The following is a 22,086-nucleotide window of genomic DNA, read 5'->3' as shown; positions in this document are numbered from 1 at the left end:
CCTATATATGCCTTAAAAAAATGCTATTTAGCCACAACTCAACATGCTTTTTAAATGACTTTGCTTAATTTACATTTGAAATCGCATTATTTAAGTAGGTACATTTAAATGAGGCACAACTGGTCTGTACAGAGAGTATAGTCCTTCAATAATCCTGTCACTCATTAGAAGGAGGGTGTGTCTGCTTTTGTGATGTAATGTTGTGTGCAGGAGGGCGGGTTCGTCATAAAGTTAAACAGGTGAGCAGGTGCACACTTTGGAGACAGGAGGATATTAGGCTACCCATCACCTGCCGCTAAAGCACAGCACAGTGTTGAGGTAAAATTCCCAAACAATATTATAGAGCTACTGTACATGTGCAATACTTTCATGTTGAACATTTATTTTGTTTGTCTCATGTTAAAATTAAGTGATGTATCATAATGTCTGGTTTTGTACCCATGTAGTGTACTTTAGTAATTACTATAGTAAACTTCCTAGATACTATAGTGTTTTCAGACTGTACCATAGTAAATATTAAAGTAGGCCTACACTAATGTATTTTTTTAAATACAGCTTGTCATTCATTATGGTGGTAAATATATGCAGCATTTTTGTCAAATCAACATATATTTTTATGTTACTTTAAAGCAAAACTTAAAATAGTAGGTTGAATTGACTTGCAAAATCAAGTTGTTTTAACTTCACACTGCAGTTTTTTTTGTACAGAATACTATAACAGTGTAGTAATTTCTATATTATACTACAGTATTTACAGTATTTTAACAGTAGTTAACACACAGTAAAAAAATCTTTGTTGCCTTATTTTTTTATGTTTTTGTTCATTAACTCAAGTAATTTTAACTGTTGACACATTTCAACTAAATTTTATAAGTTATAGCAGCTCATCTCTTGTCAAGATAAATAAGTTAAAATGACTTGTAAGTTGATTAAACAAAAAATCATTACAAAACAAAACATTGTTACTACTATATGTATTTCTTTAAAATTCTTTAAATTAGTTTTGGTCATTTTGTTTAATTTCTATAAATAGGGATTTTATCGCCAGTCAATAACTCAATTTTGGAAACTATGGTTGGCAGGGGTAAAGTATTTTCTCATAAACCATAGTACACTAAACAAAGAGATCACCTGAGTCATCGAACGGCAATAAACTCACCCCCACATGCGCCTGGGTAAATACAAGCGCTTCTTACCTACCGAGAAAAACTTGATTTTTACCTCAGGTGAAGGTGAGAAGCATTTCACTAATGCACTGACAACAGGTTTACTAGAAAGACAAGACTTGTTGTATTCATGCAAATATGTTCAAAAGTAAACGATCAAGCTAATCCCTTATGAAAGTGTAACAATACCACAACTCTTCATGCAATGCATTTAGTTATTTCATTAATGATTATCAAAAAGATCTAATTGCATGTAATATAATGCCTTGCAATACTAAACTTTGGAACAGGTAATGCATTGAATAACACATGACCATAGATAAAGGAAAGGACATCTGATGTGAAGCTTCTATTTGAAGCTTTGAAGAACCCCACCCGTTCCTGTGAAATCCTACTTTAAACATTACTTTTGTTGGAGGTAAATTGCTAACATTTTCTTTTTGTTTTAAGTGGCAGAATGGCCAACTTCAAAGGACATGCATTACCAGGTACATTCTTCCTGCTGTTTGGCCTGTGGTGGTCGATAAAATACCCTTTGCGACAGATGCGGAGAAGAGAGAGGCGACATGGAGACAGAGAGAACCAAAGGCTGACTTTACTCTTTAAGCGAATAGACTTAATCGAAGGGGCTCTGAAGATTTTCTTTACATTTTCTGGTGAGCCACAAAGCACATAAAGCAGGGTACAAAAACACTTGTAAAAAGTTTTTATTTAGCCTATATTTTTGGTGACTTACAGCTTGAAGAGATGATTTTGAAATGGGTGATCTTGGCTTGTACACCGTCAGAAATAAAGGTACAAAAGTTGTCACTAGGAAGGCACTCTTTAGAAAGTTTGTAATGGGATAGTTTATCCAAAAATGAAAATTCTGTCATCATTTACTCACCCTCATCTTGTTCTAAACCTATATGAGTTTTTTTTATTTTTGATGAACACAAAAGAGGATATTTTGATAAATGATGGTAAGCACACAGGTGCTTGTAACCATTGAATTCCAATGTATTTATTTTTCCTACTTTGGAAGTCAAAGATTACAATCAGCTGTATGCTTATCATCATTTATCCGAATTTGTTTATCAAATAAAAAACTCATACAGGTTTAAAACAACATGAGGGTGAGTAAATGATGACAGAATTTCCATTTTTGGGTAAACTATCCCTTTAGTAGTATGTAATACAAATATGTACATTTGAGGTACCAGTATGTATCTCTGAATAGCACCATTGAGGTACTTATATAAACTCTTTTTAAAAGGGTGACAGCTTTTGTACCTTTATTTCTAAGAGTGATGTCAGTATAAAGAATATTTTGTCACTGTATACTCATTTGGTTTGCGTAAACATAATATAGCCACACATTTATAATTATTAATAATTATAACTTATAATAAAGTAAGTACTAAAGCGAAATAAAAGTCTTACACTGAAGTGTCTCTGTAGGGATCATGGCAGAGCAGTTTGTGCCTGATGGTCCACATGCTCATCTGTATAATGATGGCTGGATAAAACTGATGAATTGGCAGCACAGCACCATGTACCTGTTCTTCGGCATCTCTGGCATTGTGGATGTTCTCAGCGCCTCTTCTCTTCCTGTTCCAGTCGGTCTCGACCGCCTCTCCCTTTCCTTGGCTCTTTTTGTGGAAGGTACATTCACATTTATTCATTTGGCAGCTTGAAAGAGCATTTAACATTTAGTTTGCAAGAGCAGCTAGATAATATAACTGTAACATTTACAAAAGATAAACAAGTATATAATATATAAATGACACCAGAGGCAGATCGAGAATGCTTTTACGAGCGGCGCAAATTCAAAATATGTGTTTGGAGTGTCATGTGTGTTGCTCGTGTTTTCAAGATATGTGTGTGTTGCGTCATGTGAACCATGTGCTTCACGTGTTTTGTCAAAATAAGTGCCTGCTCACACGCGTCAAGACCGTTTATGATAAAAGATACGCTCACGTTCACAAAATACACCCAAGACAGTCACTTAACATTAAACTCTGATTAGGCATGAGATTATGCGAGTATCTGGCAAACGTGAGTGTCTCTTTTATCATAAACCCTTTGCATCTGCAGAAGAAATTTTTTTGACAAGACACATGATGCATATAGGTTCATTTGACGAGCCAAACACATATTTTGAAATTACGAACCACACACATGACAAACTACATACATGTTGTGACGAACTTCAAATGGAGCGCCCTCGAAAAAAGAAGACACCGGCCGGTCGCCACTGCATATTACTGAAATGTACTGTAAATACACAATATGTAATAAAAATACAGAACAGTGGAATGTACACTCACCTAAAGGATTATTAGGAACACCATACTAATACTGTGCCTTCAAAACTGCCTTAATTTTACGTGGCATTGATTCAACAAGGTGCTGAAAGCATTCTTTAGAAATGTTGGCCCATATTGATAGGATAGCATCTTGCAGTTGATGGAGATTTGTGGGATGCACATCCAGGGCACGAAGCTCCCGTTTCACCACACCCCAAAGATGCTCTATTGGGTTGAGATCTAGTGACTGTGGGGGCCATTTTAGTACAGTGAACTCATTGTCATGTTCAAGAAACCAATTTGAAATGATTCGAGCTTTGTGACATGGTGCATTATCTGGCTGGAAGTAGCCATCATAAGATGAGTACATGGTAGTTATAAAGGGATGGACATGGTCAGAAACAATGCTCAGGTAGGCCATGGCATTTAAACGATGCCCAATTGGCACTAAGGTGCCTGAAGTGTGCCAAGAAAACATTCCCCACACAATTACACCATTGCATTAATGAGAAATTGAACAGGTGTTCCTAATAATCCTTTAGGTGAGTGTAAATACACTTTTAAAAAATACTTTTTTAACCCAGCGCTAGGTCAAAAAGGGACAAACCCAACCCGTTGGTTGTAAAATAATAACCCCAAATGCTCAAAATTGTTTTAAGCCATTGTTAGGTCAAATATAAACATTTTCTGGGTTAATTTAACCCAACGACTGGGTTTGTTCTTTTTTGACCCAAAACTGGGTTAGAAATTAAAACCAGCATTTTTTTTGTTACACACAATGTGTATATATGTAATTAAGCATTAATATGACATTAAAATAAAAAGAAATTGACAATTTGAACACAAAACTAAATTGCACTTTTTTTTTTACCTTAAACTAAAACCTATATGCACCCGGAACTATGATTTGTACTGTACTCATGTATTCAAATATTGATGTGTCAGTAATAAACAAAAATGCTGTTTGTTTAGGATGGGGGGTTGAGGTTGCATATGGCTTCCTCATTCACCATCAAAAAATGAGGAAATGTCATGGCTTCTTTGCAGGGTTCCTTTTCTATTTTCACGTACACAACCGTCCTCCTCTGGACAAGCACATTCATTCTTTGCTTCTGGTTGCCGTGTTTGGTGGATCAGCCAGCACCATGCTTGAAGTGTTTAAGAGAGATAACCCAGTGCTGGAGATTTTCAGATGCAGTGTGGCCATCTTACAAGGCACCTGGTTCTATCAGGTAATTTCAGTTAAGCATTTAAAATCAACTAAATATGCCATTATCTTCACAAATGTGTTGGTAACTGGATGAGGCAACTTTTTTTTTAGATCGGATTCGTTCTGTATCCTCTGAGCGGACCCGAATGGGATCTGGAAGCCCATGACAACATCATGTTTATCACCATGTGCTTCTGTTGGCATTATGCTGTGGCAATACTGATCGTGGGCGTCATCTACGGTGTGGTTTTTTGGTGAGGACACTGTCATATTGGGTCATTGAGATTTTTCACCGATTTCATTTTGATTACAGCTTTTGTTCCTGTCAAATTTACAGGTCTTCAAAATGGTGTATCGGAAGACAGATGGGTGACATGGAATTGGGCCTTAGGAAGTCTACTCCCTCTGACCCGAGCTCCCAGAAAGCTTTGCTTCAGGAATCAGATGAAGAATAGATGGAGCCATTGATTTTGGACTGTGAGAAATGCCAATTTTGGAGCTAAATGCACTGTAGGATTTATTTACCAACAATCTGATCATCCAATAGGACAGATACAAACTATTCAACAACTATCAAAACCCTCTGTATTTATGCTTAAAATATATGGACTTGTAAATAAAGTGGTTATCACAGGTGCTATGAGCACCTGGCACAATTCCCACTGAAACACATTCCTGTCAAGCCAGTCATCTCATCTAAAGAACCCAGAAACAAAACAAAATATTCCTCTGGTAATACATTTATGAATGATATTCCCATCATGTAATAGATATATAATAGTGCATGCACACATATTTATAATGAAATGTAAATACTGCTAGTATTTGGGACTGCTTTATCAGTTGTTATTCATGATACTGGCCACAGCATGTAAATGAAGCGGCACAAAGCAGGCAAATGATTATTTTTGCATATATAAGTCCAGGATAAAGCCTTCAATTGCAGTAAGCAACTTGACTTATCGTTATATTTACATTGGCCTAATTCACTTGCATGCATATAACAGTTGTTACTCAAAATACATATTTGTTTAGCATTTATTTATAACATAACACAACAGCTACTGTACATTAACAGTATTCATTCAATTACACTGCTTTATGAGAAAACAAGAAATAAACAAATTTGCATCCATATGCATGTCAGCATTTTTTATAGCAAGGCTTACAAACCTAGATTTCCTGTCTGAAATTAGTCGCGCTATCGTTAATCTGTGATGTCAATATGATCTTATCACAATGCTTACAAGCCGTCAATGTGTATTTGCAGTGATCAGCATATAAATGAAATGTCTGAAACAACAAAATCCGAGAAAATGCTGTGTCAGCTCAACCCTGAATCTGACAATGTTTTGCCATCTGCTACTTTCATGGGAAAGTAGAAAGACGTACATTGAGAGCAAGACACCGTGCATATATCACTGCATTGAACAACTAACAAATCTTCCAGTTGTGTCACTGAGGATCCGGGTTTGTCTTCGGCGAAGGCGCGGTGGAGACCACCACCGTAGACACGGTGGATTTTGGTGAGCTGGCGACAGTACGCTGCAGCTGCTGAGCTGGCACCGTCTGAATTCGAACCTGGGGCAAAGAAAAACACTTGTTAGCTCGAATCAAGACAATGTTTTTTGTTTTCCTTTCTGTTTAAGGTTTGTTTGGTAGTAATTTGGTAAAGGTTCAATAAAGAGTCAACCTGTGTGGCCTGTCCTTGCTGCTGCAGCTGTTGCAATTGCTGAGCAGTCACAAAACTGACAGGCTTGTTCCCAGCAATTATCTTGGTGCCTGCTGGCATAGTGGTCAGAATGATGTTTCTGCCCAGATTACCAATACTGAAAACAGAAGAAACATAAATAAACATGATGGTTGAACTTCAAAGCTTGTAATACAAGACATATTTAAAGGAACAGTTACCCAAAAATAAAAAAAATGTGCCATCATTTGTATAAATGTTTTTGTTCTGCTGAACACAAATGAACATATTTTGAAAAATGTTTGTAACAAAACAGATCATGGGCACCACTGACTTCCATAGTATTATTTTTTTCTAAGATCTGCTACAAACATTCTTCATTTGTGTTCAGCAGAAAATATATATTCATATTAGTTTAAAACAACTTGATGGTGATAAAATGACAGAATTGTAATTTTTGGGTGAACTATCCCTCACAATTTAAGATCGTTTACAATAGAAACGTTCAATGAATCTTGCAAAACTGAAAGTCCCTGTAAAGTCACATTAAATGTGTTCGGAGTTTGTCACACCACAGAAAAATGTGTTATTATCCACCCAACCAAATTTGAATGATGGAAAAAAAATGACAATTTAATCAAATCAGTTGGTAAAAGCTTAGAAAAATAGGCAGCATTCTCTGCTCGACTGTGTTAGGGGCAGGGCCATGCGCGATGGCTCAAGTGTATCATTGAGCCCCGTTTTAACCCTGCCTAAATAATCCTGAAAACAGAAATTGTGAAAGACTGTTTAATGACCAAGGGGCCAATCATACCAAATGCGTTTTAAACGCTTGGAAATGCAACGCGCGCCTGCACTGCCTTTTTTGGACACTTTAAATAAAGAGCAGTGCGGCCCAGCTTTTTATATCGCTAGGCAACCACCGAGTCACAGTCCTGTCAATCAAATATTGAAGCGTGAGCACACTTTTGCTGTTAACAGTCACATTAGCAGAAACTTTAAAAAGAGGATGCTTGCTCTGACGTTGTTTGAGGGTGAGAGGTGCACAAACACGCAGAAGACAGGAGTGAGTAGAGTCCGGTTGTTTCAAACAACTGTAAACTTTTGTCATCACAACGAAAGGCCCGTCTTTCCCCTAATTCGATTGGACAATGGAAAGACGCGTATGACGTCGGGCGCTTTTCTGCTCTCAGTGTTTCTTTAAAAGCATGTGCTGTGGCAGGCGGCAAAACATGCAAGGTGTTCGGCGCGCATAAACTGCGCACATAACGCTCACTGCCCATAGAAAATCATTCAAAAAGGCGCCTGCAACTGGCATAAACACGTTTGGTGTGATCAGCCCCTAACTCTGCAATCCAGTGCTACATAGTTTACAGTCTTTTGGGAGTGTTTTAGCAATACATTTATAACATTTATAATGTGCTTCAAAACAATTTCTAAGATTAAAGTCCCTGTAAAGTCAAAAGGATAGTTCGGCCAAAAATGATATTAAACCCACGATTTACTCACCCCCAAGCCCACCTCCATCGTTTTTCAGACTAACACATTTTCAGTTATTTTAAAAAATGTGCATTCATCATTCACAAAATTAATCCAAACGGCTCCACAATGATAAACAAAGGCCTTCTGAGGGTAATCTGCGCGGTGTTGTTGTAGAAATATCCACATTTTAAATTTTATAAAAAAAAGATTTTGGGCCATGTGACCCTTGGGCAATGTAATTGTGAAAAGACAGTAGTGCCAAATTTCTCCCACCAGATTCTCATTACTGCAAAACGAAAAGCAACTATTTCCCTAATCTATTCTGTACATGCGTGATGAATAATAAACCAGGGTCGCTTTATCACAACATGTAATAGCAGTATGTTAATTTAAATATTTAAAATTAAATAATTAAATATTAATTTAAAAATTTAAATATAATAAAACAGCTAATTTAAATAATTAAAATTAAATGATTCTCATAATTAAATAATTCTATAAGCTTTATTATAGCAATTATTTGTGATTGACAAGCAATTGCCAACAAAAAATAACAGGAAATTTTAGGGAAATCAAATTTAAAAAGTGACACATTTTAATGTTCCTAATATAAAGGTGACATTGTTGAATGCTTACTTTGTGCTTATATTCCCTTTTAGTAAGGGTGTAGTGACCATACTCTTGTTTTTCAAAGGTTGGCTGAGGACAGAGAGAGGCACTGTAATCCTTGTAGGAATCTTGCCCTGATAAGATTAAAGGTTACAGTTAAGGTTGACCTACAGCAGTATTTATTTATAAAACTAATTATTTCTCTACAAACATTATAGATCAATCATGCTAATGAGTCACAGGAAAAATAAACATACCGCTTGTGTAGAAACTACAGTGGCACTGACTGGCACTTGTCTGACCGTGGCTGCAGCAGTACCCAGAGACAGAGAAGACCCCGTGACTGCAGGGCTGAGTGTCACGCTTTTGGCTCCTCCCACTCCACTAGTGGCAATGGTGACAGTGGCTGCCCCTGATGACACCGTGATTGGCTTTGTAGCTGAGGTGGTTGTACTAAGCGAGACAGTCTGACCCTGTTTCTGAGGGATCACACCCAGATTTGGCACTATTCGAATAGTGGTGCCTGCTTTTGAGTCAGAAGAGGTTACAGTAGAGTAAGTGCGGGTTTTAGGGTCAGCCATAGTGACTGACAGGGCAGGCATGAGGCGGATAGCTGTGTCACAAGCTGCCTTTAGATCCGGGTGAACCTTCACAAGGGTAGCGGTGCCCGTGGTGCCTAGAGCCGCAGGTGCTTTGGCAGCAAGGGTCTCAGCTGTTGCAGGTGGGGCAACGTTTGGAGCGGTGGGAGAGGGTTGGGATGAAGACATATGCAGAGTGGCAGAGATGCTCTTAGTCCCTGCGCTGGTGGCACCGCTCAGCATGTCTGGGGTGAGCTTGACAGTGGCCATTGGAGATTTAGTGAGGGTGGCCATCATGTCTGGAGTGATGCGCAGCACTGTCTGACCTTTGGCATCAGTGGTAATCGAAGATGGGGGCAGACGGAGCACATCCTTGCCCTGAATGCGCAAGTTAGTGGCGGTGAGAGGGATTCCTGCGGCGCTTTGAGCCTTTACACCTAACTGGCCCGCGATAGCAACCTGGTTGAAACAAAAGCGAGCAATCTTGGAAAAGTAGCATTGATCATATATTCTTTTTTTTTAATGTATTGCCTTACGTTTAAAAGATTGACATTGATGATACCAGGGATGTTAATATCAGGGCGTAAACAGTGCCTTTGTACCTGTTTGATAATATTCTGGCTGCTTACTCCCTGCAGTACTGCAGGTGATGATGGGTTGTGCGCAGGGCTTGCGGGTGAACTGGTTTGAGGTTTGGTTACCGTGACAGCAGAGGCAAGACCTGGGACAGTAACACTGGCCTGACCACGTGAAGCCTGCACCTGGATGGGACTTCCCGTAGACTGAGATCTTAGTGGGACAGTCACCACTGTCTGCTCACAGAAAGATAAACAAGATGTTAATCCAGTTAAATAAATAATTCGCAGATAAATGTAATTGTTATGCACTGTAAGTGTCAGCAAATACTAACGCAAAAGCAATGAACACAAACAGTTAATAAGGAACAGCATGAAGTATGAAAGCTATGGCAGACCTGCGTGATGCTCTTGCCATGGGTCACAGATACTGGTACTCTGATGTGGTGAGGGCTCTGGTGCACTAATGTTGCAGGCTGGCCTGCAGACGAGGTGACCACTCGCACCTGAGGCAAAGAGCCGGTGGCAGCCGAGTGCGCCACTACTCGAGTCGCAGGCTGTGCCGAGGCCTGCTGGGAAACCTGTTGACTTGTCTGACTGGCGGGAAGCAGCGCTCCTAGCTGCGGCATAGACGGAGGAGACACCAACAGAACACTGGAAAATAACAAAATTATCATAAAAGTAGGTTGAAAATTTGCGCTGGATATTATTTCATCAGTGTCATTCACAAACCTAGGACTGGGTTTGACAGGCTCTGGAGCTCCTGTTTTGGTTGGAGTAGCTGCTGTGGAAGCGAGAGGTGATTTGGGGGTTCCAGGGGTGCTCGGGGTGGGGGTGGAGGGAGGCTGGGGCAAGTTGGTGGGATTAATGCCGACCGCTTCGGCCCCTGAGCTCTGACCAGCCTCGCTGGTGCCGTTCTTGGCGCCTTGCTCCTTGCCACCTGCCTTCTACGTGCAGACAAAAATCATAGACAAACAAATGCAAGCTGATGCAAATCTGCATGAACATACAGTGTGCTTTACATGTCAAATGAGCGTATGACAGACTGTAGATGGTCATGAGTGACTTGGGTGTTGTGCAGCTGAACTCACAGGTTTGGGTGTAGGTTTGGGCTTCTGCTGGAGAGCCTTCTTGGCTTTGGCAGCTGCAGCTTGAGCCTGGTGTATTTTTTCTGAGGGAAAAGAAATGATCACATTGGGATTGAATCTATGAATCTCACTATAGTGCATAGGGCTGGCACAATTATTAAATAACAGTCTCATCGCTATTGTTTGACCTCATTGCGATGATTTCAGATCACCACAATGATTGTACTTCTCTTTAAAAAACACAAGGGGGAGCTGCAGCGCCTGTACAGGACAGTAGCAGATGTCTCCTATCAGATTATTTTTCAGACATTTTATTGTGTTTATTTCTTGTGAAAAATTTTCAGTTTTGAAAGATATAGCTGTGTAAAAAATTATTTCATGAACAAACAAAAAAAAATGTATGAGAATTAATTGTCAAAGCAATAAAACAGACAGTTATAATCCTCGAAGTCCTAAAACAGGCAATTAATCGTCATAACCATCACAATTTATTAGAAAGCTAATTTCACAATTGTGACAGCCCTAACCTGTTTTCAATTGATTTTATTATCAAAGGCAAATTGTCCTGCTCTGATTGGATCCAAAACCACATGTCGCAAATTTTTATCCGTGGACTATTGGCAGTCAAATGTCTTTTTGGGAATGTGATGCCCTGACCTTAAATCAACTTAGCTGGTGGGATGCACTACAATAAGGTCACATAATAAAGCATAAGTCTATTTTAAAATGAGCGTATAATAAACTAGTGTAATGTAAATATTATATGCAGATACAGCATGATTTTTAATATTTATTTTTGACATCTGCTGATATCTTCTGCTCTCCACACCGAAGACTGTCTCAGCATATTTATAATTACAATTACCAAAACATGGTAACCTGACACAGACACCTACTCTCAAAACACTAAACCTGCTCTACTTGTTTAGATAAATGATGGACTATTGTAACAACAAACATGCTGTGTCTCTCTACTCATTTAAATACTGCTTGTGGCTATGAAACCCTTTTAGTGAATAACATGAATGTTTGCGTATTACACAAGCAGTACTGCACAGGTTTTAAAGGGATGCTTACCAAACTCTTCCTGGCTCCGGTCACGATGGAGGTAGATCCAAAGCTTGCGGCCGATGTCGTATTTCACGCAAGGATCTTTCTCGTAGTGGAGGCGGTCGAGTGCACCGCTCACCACTGTGTTGACCTTAAAGACACAAAATGTATGACTGTAAGTGACTAATGTATTAAAAAGGTAAACATATAAGCATAAACGTTATGGTTAACCTGTGCACTGGTGACATCAGGGGCCAGAAACTGGGAGTCTTTGAGTAACTCACAAATCTCAGCTCTGGTTCCTTCTCCATTAGGAAGCCTAGCAGCAGCATCTCTCACTGTGTTCATGAAAACAGGATACACATTCATAAACCACTTTATTTTTTATTATTTAGCCTCAATTTAAACAAGGAGTTTTTTCAAATCTTGTATACAGTGAGAAAAATAAGTATTTGCTATTTTGCAAGTTCTCCCACTTAGAAATGATGAAGAGGTCTGAAATTTGTCATTGTAGGTGCATGTCCACTGTGAGATGTGTACAGCAGCAAATAAGTATTTGAACACCTGTCTATCAGCTAGAATTCTGACCCTCAAAGACCTGTTAGTCTGCCTTTAAAATGTCCACCTCCACTCCATTTATTATCCTAAATTAGATGCATCTGTTTGAGGTCATAAAGACACCTCTCCACCCCATACAATCAGTAAGAATCCAACTACTAACATTGTCAAGACCAAAAAGCTGTCCAAAGACACTAGAGACAAAATTTTACACCTCCACAAGGCTGGAAAGGGCTACAGGGAAATTGCCAAGCAGCTTGGTGAAAAAGGTCCACTGTTGGAGCAATCATTTAAAAATGGAAGAAGCTAAACATGACTGTCAATCTCCCTCAGACTGGGGCTCCATGCAAGATCTCACCTCGTGGGGTCTCAATGATCCTAAGAAAGGTGAAAAATTTGCCCAGAACTACATGGGAGGAGCTGGTCAGTGACCTGAAAAGAGCTGGGACCACCGTTTCCTAGGTTACACTAAGACGTCATGGTATGAAATCATGCATGGCACGAAAGGTTCCCCTGCTTAAACCAGCACATCTCCAGGCCCGTCTTAAGTTTGCCAATGACCATTTGGATGATCCAGAGGAGTCATGGGAGAAAGTCATGTGGTCAGATGAGACCAAAATATAACTTTTTGATCATAATTCCACTAAACGTGTTTGGAGGAAGAAGAATGATGATGAGTACCATCCCAAGAACACCATCCCTACTGTGAAGCAATGGGGTGGTAGCATCATGCTTTGGGGGTGTTTTTCTGCACATGGGACAGGGCGACTGCACTGTATTAAGGAGAGGATGACCGGGGCCATGTATTGCGAGATTTTGGGGAACAACCTCCTTCCCTCAGTTAGAGCATTGAAGATGGGTCGAGGCTGGGTCTTCCAACATGACAATGACCCGAAGCACACAGCCAGGATAACCAAGGAGTGGCTCTGTAAGAAGCATATCAAGGTTCTGGCGTGGCCTAGCCAGTCTCCAGACCTAAACCCAATAGAGAATCTTTGGAGGGAGCTCAAACTCCGTGTTTCTCAGCGACAGGCCAGAAACCTGACTGATCTAGAGAAGATCTGTGTGGAGGAGTGGGCCAAAATCCCTCCTGCAGTGTTTGCAAACCTGGTAAAAAAAAACTACAGGAAACGTTTGACCTCAAACAAAGGCTACTGTACCAAATATTAACATTGACTTTCTCAGGTGTTCAAATACTTATTTGCAGCTGTATCATACAAATAAATAGTAAAAAAATCATACATTGTGATTTCTGGATTTTTTTTTAGATTATGTCTCTCACAGTGGACATGACCTAACGATGACAATTCAGGCCCCTCCATGACTCCCAAGTGGGAGGAACCTGCAAAACAGCAGGGTGTTCAAATACTTATTTTCCTTACTGTAACTGTCTGATTCGACTTAGTGATAGCTTTAAAAAATATCACAAATGCTGAAGAATTAATGGTCATATTGACTTAGTATGACATCAATAAATGAGACAGCACTAAGTAAATAGCACCCAACAGTTACCAAGAGACAGTATGGTGACATAGGCGGGTCGGTCAGAGCGCAGTAAAGAATGCTCTCGAGCTTTATTAAGAGAAGTCTCCTTGTCAAAAACTCCCTTGACTGGTCCCACCACAGACTCAAAGCCGTGCATTCGGTAAGTGAAGGCTTTGTGTGGCTGATCATAGCGCTGCTGCTCCTAACAAACAGAAACAAAACCGTGACTGAATAGCACACTACATTCTTTTACAAACACTAAAGTGACGTGAAGTATGCAGCTGTCAACATGCCAGATTAAATAAATCAGCTTGCCAGGTGAGGGTTGGGCACTAACCTGCTCTTGAAAAACATGCCTTTCTTCTCCTGTACTAGGTCTCACCACATAGTCTGTCCACCTAATAAACAAACAGTAGGAAAAACGGCATGCTTTTACATTAGATTTACGACGTCAGGAAGTAACCACATTCAACTGAAGACAAATACTAATTTGCGTTATAGTGTATAAAAATGCACAGTCACTGTACTACACTCACACTCTTGGTGTTGGAGGAGTGAGGTCTGATGTGTCCTCACATTCCTGCTGTAAAGCAAACACAGAATCAGAAACGGGACAGTGTGCTTTGGAAAACAAGAATGTAGCTTACTACCTTGACAACCATGTGATCTTTCGACTCCAGCCATAGCTGGAACAGTGCACTCAGATCTTTGTCTCCATCTTGACTTGGGCCTGCAAAGAAAAGTATGAAAAGTGAAGAATTAAAAACCTGTTGATGAAACTTGCTATTCTAAGATGGAAAAAATATTTGACTGGCAGTGTACATCTAACTTTTTTAAGGGGGAATATCTGCTTAAATTGAGCTCTGTGTAGAAGCACTAACAAAACAAAACACAACAGAAGACACTAAGGGTGTGTCTCAATCAGCTCCCTAGCACCCGACCTCATGCATTAGTATATTGTGTACGCAGGTTCGGGCACTGATAAGAAGCTCACTTCACATTGGGACAGTGTTCACTACTTATCCTGTGAAGTGGCTGCTTAAGCGCATTGTAATAATTATTATTCATCAACAACCAGCTGTGTCTCTCAACTCCCTTCTTCAGTAGTCTGGGCACTGGACGTTTCTCAATGTCAAGGATACTTCCTTGGCAGGACTGGTCTTTCCAAGTCACTTCCTTCAGAGGCTAGGTGAGGCTTCTCTTTAGCATTCGGAGAACACGTAAATGAAACAGGCTAGCAAGTGCATGTCACTGCGTCATTACGTCAGTAATAAGGTGTGCTTTCGGTGCTCTGTGATTTGAGAGCGCGAAGGACAGACATATGCATCCTTTCCTGTATAATGGGATATTTTTCGTAGCGTCCTCGAAATTCTGGCTTCCGAGGATCTTTCCTTGACATTGAGAAACGCCCTCTGATCAGCAAGTCAGGAAGGCCATTTAAGCGTTGTCTGTCTCAATCGCAAAATACTTCCAGTGCGCTGGAACATTCGTCCCTAAAAATTCCCACAATGCAACGCATAAGCCAGTGAGCATTGATGAGCAAGTAAACAAATATGTAAAATAACATTACTTATAAGTTTATCGAGTTGGCTTGTGTGATTTTCAGTTTGAGAGCTTCAGAAGGGGATTAATGCTCACTGGTTTTTGCGTTGCATTGTGGGAATTTTTAATTAAATGAACTTTATAGCGCACTGTAAGGATTTTGAAATTGAGAAACCCCTTAAAGGTGCAGTGTGTAAATTTTAGCGGCATCTAGTGGTGAGGTTGTGAATTGCAACCAACGGCTAACCCCTCGCTTTTTAAATGCATAGAGAAGCTACAGTAGCCACCACCGGAAAAACATGTCATCGTCGGAGAAAAAAATTTGTCCGTTAAGGGCTTCTGTAGAAACATGGTGGCGACTTCCACGTAAGGGGACCCTTGGTGTATGTAGATAAAAACATCTCATACTAAGGTAATAAAAACATAACGATTCATTATAAAAAGTTCTTTATACACCCCTGATAATGTAGTTTTGTATATAATATTGCATTTTTGTCAAGAGATCCTTCTTAAAAATTACACACTGCACCTTTAATGGCCAACTCCCTGATCAGTGCCCTGACTACTGAACAAGGGAGCTGATTAAGACACACAATTACAACAGCAGTATGTATTATCATTCATTTTTATCACGGAGCTTAGGAATGAGCGATAATTTGCATGTGATTGCACATCTCGTCAGGGAAGCCGGTTCCGTGATTAGAAGTAAAGTAAATCAGATGGAGCGGCATTTACTACACAAAGCCGTAGTTAACTGAAAATAGAAGAAATTTCGTGATATGCGATATGTATGCAATATGGCCCAGCTTGTCAGTGAACTATGGCCTTGTGCAGTAAATGCCCCTCCATCCGAATAGCAGGTGATGGCGATTTACTACCAATCAAGGAACTGGCTTTACTGACGAGATGCGGATGATATCGCATGCAAATTATCGCGCATCCCTAATGGGGCTGTTGACTGCTTGATTCTGATTGGTTGAGAAGTGTTCCATGAGTATGCAATATTTTTCAATAAATGCACACCTGACCTGTCAAATATCTTCAAATAAGCACCAAAGCAATGTCTTACCAATGTTTGTGGTAACTGCGTCGTGCCACATTACCACCTTGTGTGTGCATTTTTTTTTTTAACAGCCTGTCGTCAATTATTCCTTACTTATGATAATTAACCAATTAATATATTTTGTTAAAAATGGCCGGATAAAGTTTGAGCAGATCAAAGTGAGATGATCGTGTTACCCATCCATTTCCATTGCTGGGTAGATTCTTTAAATTCCACAATAGGTACGAAGCCAGTAGGCATAGCCATCACACCAGCTAAAAAGAGAAATTACAAACAATTCAAAGCAACAACATTCATGATTTATCAGAAATATTATTCTTTTTAATTAACCATGAAGTAAAACTTACATTTGCTCTCTCCAGCAAGAAACTGTAGTGCAGGCACTACCAACTCTGACCAGCAGGGGGCCATCGAAAACCAAGAGTTGAGTGTGCTTGCCGGAGATGTTTGCCATTGTTGGACTTTCTCCTCCACCTGAGTGTAGCAATTTAAGGGACAATCACAGTATAGTTATCAATCATACATGTTTAGGATATACAATGTAGTCACTATTCCACACATTGTAGCTGTTTTGTTTACTTTTGTTACAGCATGTCCTATCCTATAATACAGTACTGTGACCTAATTTGTGTTACTTATAATCTGAATGACCTTCTACAGACATCGCTAAGACACGTGACAAACTGGGCGGCAACGTCATCAGAACGCAAAGAATTATGGGTATGTTTGGCCCGTTTACATGGACTGGCATAGATAGCAGGCTTGTGTTCTGGCATGAAAAATTAGCGTGAAAACAGAATATAATCCTACAAAATGCAGCAGGCTAAAGAAAACATTGTTCAGACCATACCGCCTAAAACTAAACCCTAATGCAAAGACAAGATATGTGAGTGAAAGAGAGGGAGAGGCGCGGGCGCGATCGAACAGGAAACATGAAAACATACTCCGTCATTTTGTTTATACAGGACATCATTCAAACTGCAAAGTGTTTACATATATTTGTACACTCAACACAACAAATATATTGATATGAAATATACCAAATTAATTTCAAATTCATTCAGGTACAATTACCAAACATATCTCTTTTTATTAATTAAATTATTAAATAATTATACAAAATTGTCGTCAGTGCACTACAAATAAACTGGTTCTTTGCCTTTATTAATAAAACACATTTTATCTTTGGTCTCCATACTGCTGCTATCCATGCCATTCATCATCTTTTTGTCACCTCTGAAACATGCCTTGTACTAATATTTTTCCATGTTTGAAAACGATAAAAGGATTTTCCATTCTAAAGCTTTATGGCACTTATCATGAGAACGACTATTCCAGTTTATAACACAGCAAGTAGACGGCATTTTGAACACTGCGTCCTTCTCTTGAACACTACGTCATGATGACGAAACATTAGCAAGGTCTATTCTAGAAATGCACCAAAATATCGGCCAATAATTGGTAATGATCAATAAAAGCACTTTTTAACACTATAGGCCGATAGTTTAAAAACAGTCAATTTTCAATATTAATGGTCATTATATGAATGAATAACATTAAGAATATGTTAATGCAAGTTAAAGGAAAACACCACCGTTTTTAAACATTTTACTATGTTCTTACCACTTTCATGTTTTCCCTATTTAAAGACTGTTACATGAGTAGTTACATGAGTAAGTATGGTGGCACAAAATAAAATGTATTTTTTTAAGGGGATAAAAATGAGAACTATGTTGTATGGCGGAAAAGCACTTAGTTTGTAGCACTTCGACCTCGAGCCTATGTTTTGTTTTGTGCCACCATATTTACTAAATTCATCCCTGTTTGGATCCTAAGGAATGAATGGGGCTAGACTAAATGCTAACACATCCACAACTCGCTGTATAAAGATTGAGTACACACATTGAAAAAATATAGGTATGTATTAATTCGTCTAAGTTGAGGTAAAAACATAGTAAAATATTTAAAAACGGGGGTTTTCCTTTAATATAGCCAATAAGCTATTTGCATCGACCAATATGATTCTGAATAATCAGCTATTGGTATTGGTGGAAAAGTTTCATATCGGTGCCTATCTATTCTATTCTATAACCCTCGGCTTTAATACTTCAAAACCAGCTGCAGACATGTGTATATTTATGAATTCTTACAGATGTACAATATATTTATCAGAACAAAAAAGACGCATGTATAAATAAATAAAGGTGCCATATGTACCATTGAGGATGTTGCTACCCCTTCCAGCCTGAGCACATCCTCGAGCAAATGAAAAAAGCTCATGGCTATCTCCTCCACCGTTTCAGGGCTGTTCTGAGACTCATCCATGGGCCTACAGTACAAAGCAAGAGAAATGAGAGCAAGACATTTCAAATCTGAGAGTGTCATTTGCACAGAAGAAATACTTACTCTTCTTTAACACTTTGTAAGGGAACAGCGGGGGAGTCAGCGAGGCCCGGGGTGACGGAAGCTGCAGACATTTGTACATCGCACACCTCCTCCGATTCGGTTTTAATGGGCCGCATCTTCTTCTTTCTCCTCTCCTCTTTTATCTTTTTCTTAGGCAGGACTAGTTCAAAGTTGGCTAGAACAAAAAGAGACAAAGAACACAAACTATTTTAGCTGATACAATAATTGATGCGTTTTATTTCTGAGAGATGAGGCTTATGAAGATCAATGACTGAGCTGATTGTATTTACTCGTAATCGATCCTTTTCTGCCGATATTCACTCGTGACATGATGTCACCAAGATGGAGGTCGGAGGTTATGAGGTCAGGGTGATCCTAAAAATGACAGCAATTATTGAAGTAACATGGGAAATCATGCAAACCGGTTATACAAAATTAACAAACTAAACTTGAATGTTTTTATTTTTCAAAAGAAAAAGGTTTGACCCCTTTAAGGATAAGTATCGAGCATAAGCTTACAGGTTGTCGTTTTCTCTTCTCTCTGTGCCTTTGCAGCATGGCTCTGAGGTCCTTCTCACCCAGCTCTGGCTTATCTGTATAGAAATAAAGTCATCTTTATTTACTTAGAAATACTTTAACAAACTAAAAACCACCTGAAACTGACCTCTAGCTTTCATGTCCGGAGTAGAGAGGCTGGGCAGGACCCTGAGGGAGATGGCTGGTGTTGGGGAGGAGGGCGACTGAGGAACCGGCAACCAAGAGGCTGCGTCTGTTCACATTAAAAATTATTTCTTTCTGTATCACTACAAGACTAATGTCCTCCATCACATCCTGAGCACAATATGAGGCTAAAAATGTTTGGTCACACTCACCATCTTCATCCGATGACACATTGCTGTCTCCACAGTCGGTTTTCACATCCTTCAGTATGTGACCCACGCGACGCCTTACCCTCTGTTCTAGCACCTCCTTGTGGGACGGAGCAGGGTAACGCCGTTTCACAGCCAGCTCAGGTCCACTGCGAACGGCAAAATCCAGCAACTCCTACAATAAAAGAGAAACACACATTTATTAGTGGGGTAACTACTATTCTGTACATGCACCTACGAAGCGGGTTAGCACAGACACTGTGGACATCTTTAAGGATGGTAAGAAAGATCTACTGACTAGTCTAAAAAAATTGACAAATAATAAAGTTGCTCATTGTACCTTTCTGGAGACCAGGATCTGCTTGAGTAATTTGTGGTAGTACTGCTGAAGAGAGTAGATGTGTCTTTTTTTCTGGGACTTGGCACAGAGTTGCCTGTACTTCACCACTTCTGGATTGAAGTAACCATCTAAGGCAAGATAAACAACCTAATTGACATCACGTCGTATATTAATGAAAATAGAAAGCGAACAGAAAGAAGATAACCTCTGAAGAGTTTCTGAGCAATGTGCAAGGGATTTCCGAAAAATAAATTCTGGTTGTTGAAAAGGTCACTGATGGTGTTCTCCTGCTCAGAGATGTTGTTTTCACTGAACTGTGGAAGGAACTGACGGAGATGTGTCCGTTGAGCATCTGTCAGAACATCTGTCCACGTGCTCTCGCTCACCACTGAGAAGAAAATCTCTGGATCCTCTCATGCAGAGACACATATACATAATTATAACAAAATAACTCGGTTTGTGTCATTAATTGTTTAATAAAAAGGCTGCTTTACTCACATCCTCCAGCAGATCTTCAGGAACCCGAACTCGGCAGTTTCCCAACATGCATTCTTCCATCACACGTCCATCACGGTCCATACCAGACTCCAGTGGGTCTGATAACATGTGATCCAAAGGATCCATATTTTAACTCACCTTCACAACAGCAAAAGCAGTATCTGCGAGTTTACATTAAACAAACATTATACAATGCCTTATCATAAGTAACAGTGTAAAGGAACAATATTTTCAACTGAACAGAAATATAGATCATCTCACCGTTAATATCGCGCGGTATATTTTATGAACTTATACTCGTAAAAGTGTGCCTTTTACAATTTACCAATATATATTTTTTATAACAAGAAACGTTATAAATGTTTTTTTTTACGTTAAGACACTTTAGGGTGTTAGCTTCCGTATTACATTTGAGGACAAGAGGACCAACCGCACTTTAAAAAAAATAAAACAAAGTATTATCAGCAGCGTTTTAACACATTTGAATTTTTCTAATAAATACATTTTAAAAGTCGTGTGCATTTATCATAAACAAGATGTGCAAACACAACATCCTGTAGTGTAGACTGACAGTTAAAGTTAGCCAAGTAACTAGCAACAAGCTAACTTTGTCTTTCTCAGCCATAAATCTATAATTGTTAAAAGTTAATAAAACTGAAAAGTGCCATCTACATTAACATAATTACACACAATCTATTCATATACATCGGGTAAATGCTGAAGGCATCTTACCGTGTGTGTTTGTGGATATTAGAAATGAATATGTTAGCTAGCCCTTCTTGAGGGCGGTAGGAATAATAACATTGGTACACATTTCCGGACTTTTATTTTGAATTTCCGGTCAAATCTAAGGGTCCATACGAAGTTCCCCTTTGGCGAGTAGCATCTGCCTGCACAACATGATTCTTTGTTTATTTTACTTGATAAGCTATTAAATAATGCAACTTAGACCCAATAATTACTCAAAATTCCTAGAAACCAGACTTAATTTCAGTAAAGAAAGCAGTATTTTAGTGTAATAAACCATTAAAAACATTTAAAACTCTAAAAGTAGTTCAATTGGATGAAATACTGCAATGGTGGCACTTTTTGCCGAGTAGTATCTGCCTGCACAACCGGACAAGTACATCTGGCTGCAGTTTCGCTAGGTGGCGCTGTCGCAAAAAAATTAGGGTCTAACTGCGGTCCTGAAACTGCAGCCTCCGGTTGTGCAGTCAGATAATGTTGCTTTTATCGGATATGCATTATCGGCGGTAAATTAGTGATTTCCGGGCATGGATTAGACTAATCCAAGACATAAACTTACATATTTCAATTTTGTGGTTTGTACTTTCTCACACATGTTACATCTAATGTGGATTTGAGACTTAAAACCATTTAATGGCCTTTTGGAGACTTTTTTTATTCTGCATTAACATACATACAATTACAATAAGGCAAAAAATATATTGTAAGTAAACATTCTCAACAAACAAAGCACATTATTTAAAATAAGTAACTAAAAGACAGATTAAAAATAAATAAACTCAGACATCAGGGTCTTCTAAAAGTTAAAGTCCTTTAACAGGTTAAGTAATCAAATTATATAT

The 22,086-nt window shown here is 39.1% G+C and overlaps 2 protein-coding genes across 2 annotated transcripts; one reads left to right on the top strand and one right to left on the bottom strand.

Annotated features, from left to right (window-relative positions):
* The first annotated feature begins 121 nt into the window (after positions 1 to 121).
* tmem45b (transmembrane protein 45B) lies at positions 122 to 5,799 on the top strand. The gene is made up of 6 exons (XM_055179965.2): positions 122 to 318; positions 1,617 to 1,822; positions 2,607 to 2,810; positions 4,502 to 4,686; positions 4,776 to 4,918; positions 5,002 to 5,799. Exons 2-6 carry the CDS (start codon positions 1,624 to 1,626, stop codon positions 5,117 to 5,119), a joined length of 849 nt encoding a protein of 282 aa, XP_055035940.2. The 5' UTR covers positions 122 to 318; positions 1,617 to 1,623; the 3' UTR covers positions 5,120 to 5,799.
* On the bottom strand, positions 5,001 to 21,385 carry nfrkb (nuclear factor related to kappaB binding protein). The gene is made up of 26 exons (XM_073871257.1): positions 21,230 to 21,385; positions 20,498 to 20,658; positions 20,205 to 20,409; positions 20,000 to 20,127; positions 19,663 to 19,834; positions 19,455 to 19,559; positions 19,310 to 19,383; positions 19,081 to 19,165; positions 18,791 to 18,965; positions 18,602 to 18,713; positions 16,732 to 16,858; positions 16,561 to 16,638; positions 14,430 to 14,509; positions 14,316 to 14,362; positions 14,117 to 14,177; positions 13,807 to 13,981; positions 11,968 to 12,074; positions 11,764 to 11,887; positions 10,690 to 10,769; positions 10,331 to 10,545; positions 9,997 to 10,252; positions 9,626 to 9,835; positions 8,703 to 9,482; positions 8,473 to 8,579; positions 6,358 to 6,493; positions 5,001 to 6,245 (listed from the first exon to the last, which is right to left on the bottom strand). The coding sequence occupies exons 2-26, from the start codon at positions 20,621 to 20,623 to the stop codon at positions 6,120 to 6,122; spliced, it is 3,891 nt and encodes a 1,296-aa protein (XP_073727358.1). The 5' UTR covers positions 20,624 to 20,658; positions 21,230 to 21,385; the 3' UTR covers positions 5,001 to 6,119.
* Between the last annotated feature and the right edge of the window lie 701 nt (positions 21,386 to 22,086).

Source organism: Misgurnus anguillicaudatus, chromosome 9 (genome assembly GCF_027580225.2).
Source record: "Misgurnus anguillicaudatus chromosome 9, ASM2758022v2, whole genome shotgun sequence".
In the NCBI taxonomy this organism is placed as follows: domain Eukaryota; kingdom Metazoa; phylum Chordata; class Actinopteri; order Cypriniformes; family Cobitidae; genus Misgurnus; species Misgurnus anguillicaudatus.
The sequence above is the reverse complement of the archived record's forward strand: the minus strand, read 5'-3'. Positions and strand labels throughout refer to the sequence as shown.

What these genes read in the sequence shown, in the direction of transcription:
- nfrkb (XM_073871257.1), bottom strand. Translation starts at nt 20,623, where the DNA reads ATGGATCCTTTGGATCACATGTTATCAGACCCACTGGAGTCTGGTATG. An exon ending in CAGAAAAGGATCGATTACGA is followed by an intron (nt 18,966 to 19,080) that starts GTAAATACAATC and finishes TTTTTGTTCTAG; the next exon opens with CCAACTTTGAACTAGTCCTG. An exon ending in TCTTGCTGGAGAGAGCAAAT is followed by an intron (nt 16,639 to 16,731) that starts GTAAGTTTTACT and finishes TTCTCTTTTTAG; the next exon opens with CTGGTGTGATGGCTATGCCT.
- tmem45b (XM_055179965.2), top strand. Translation starts at nt 1,624, where the DNA reads ATGGCCAACTTCAAAGGACATGCATTACCAGGTACATTCTTCCTGCTG. An exon ending in GATTTTCTTTACATTTTCTG is followed by an intron (nt 1,823 to 2,606) that starts GTGAGCCACAAA and finishes GTGTCTCTGTAG; the next exon opens with GGATCATGGCAGAGCAGTTT. An exon ending in ATCTACGGTGTGGTTTTTTG is followed by an intron (nt 4,919 to 5,001) that starts GTGAGGACACTG and finishes TCAAATTTACAG; the next exon opens with GTCTTCAAAATGGTGTATCG.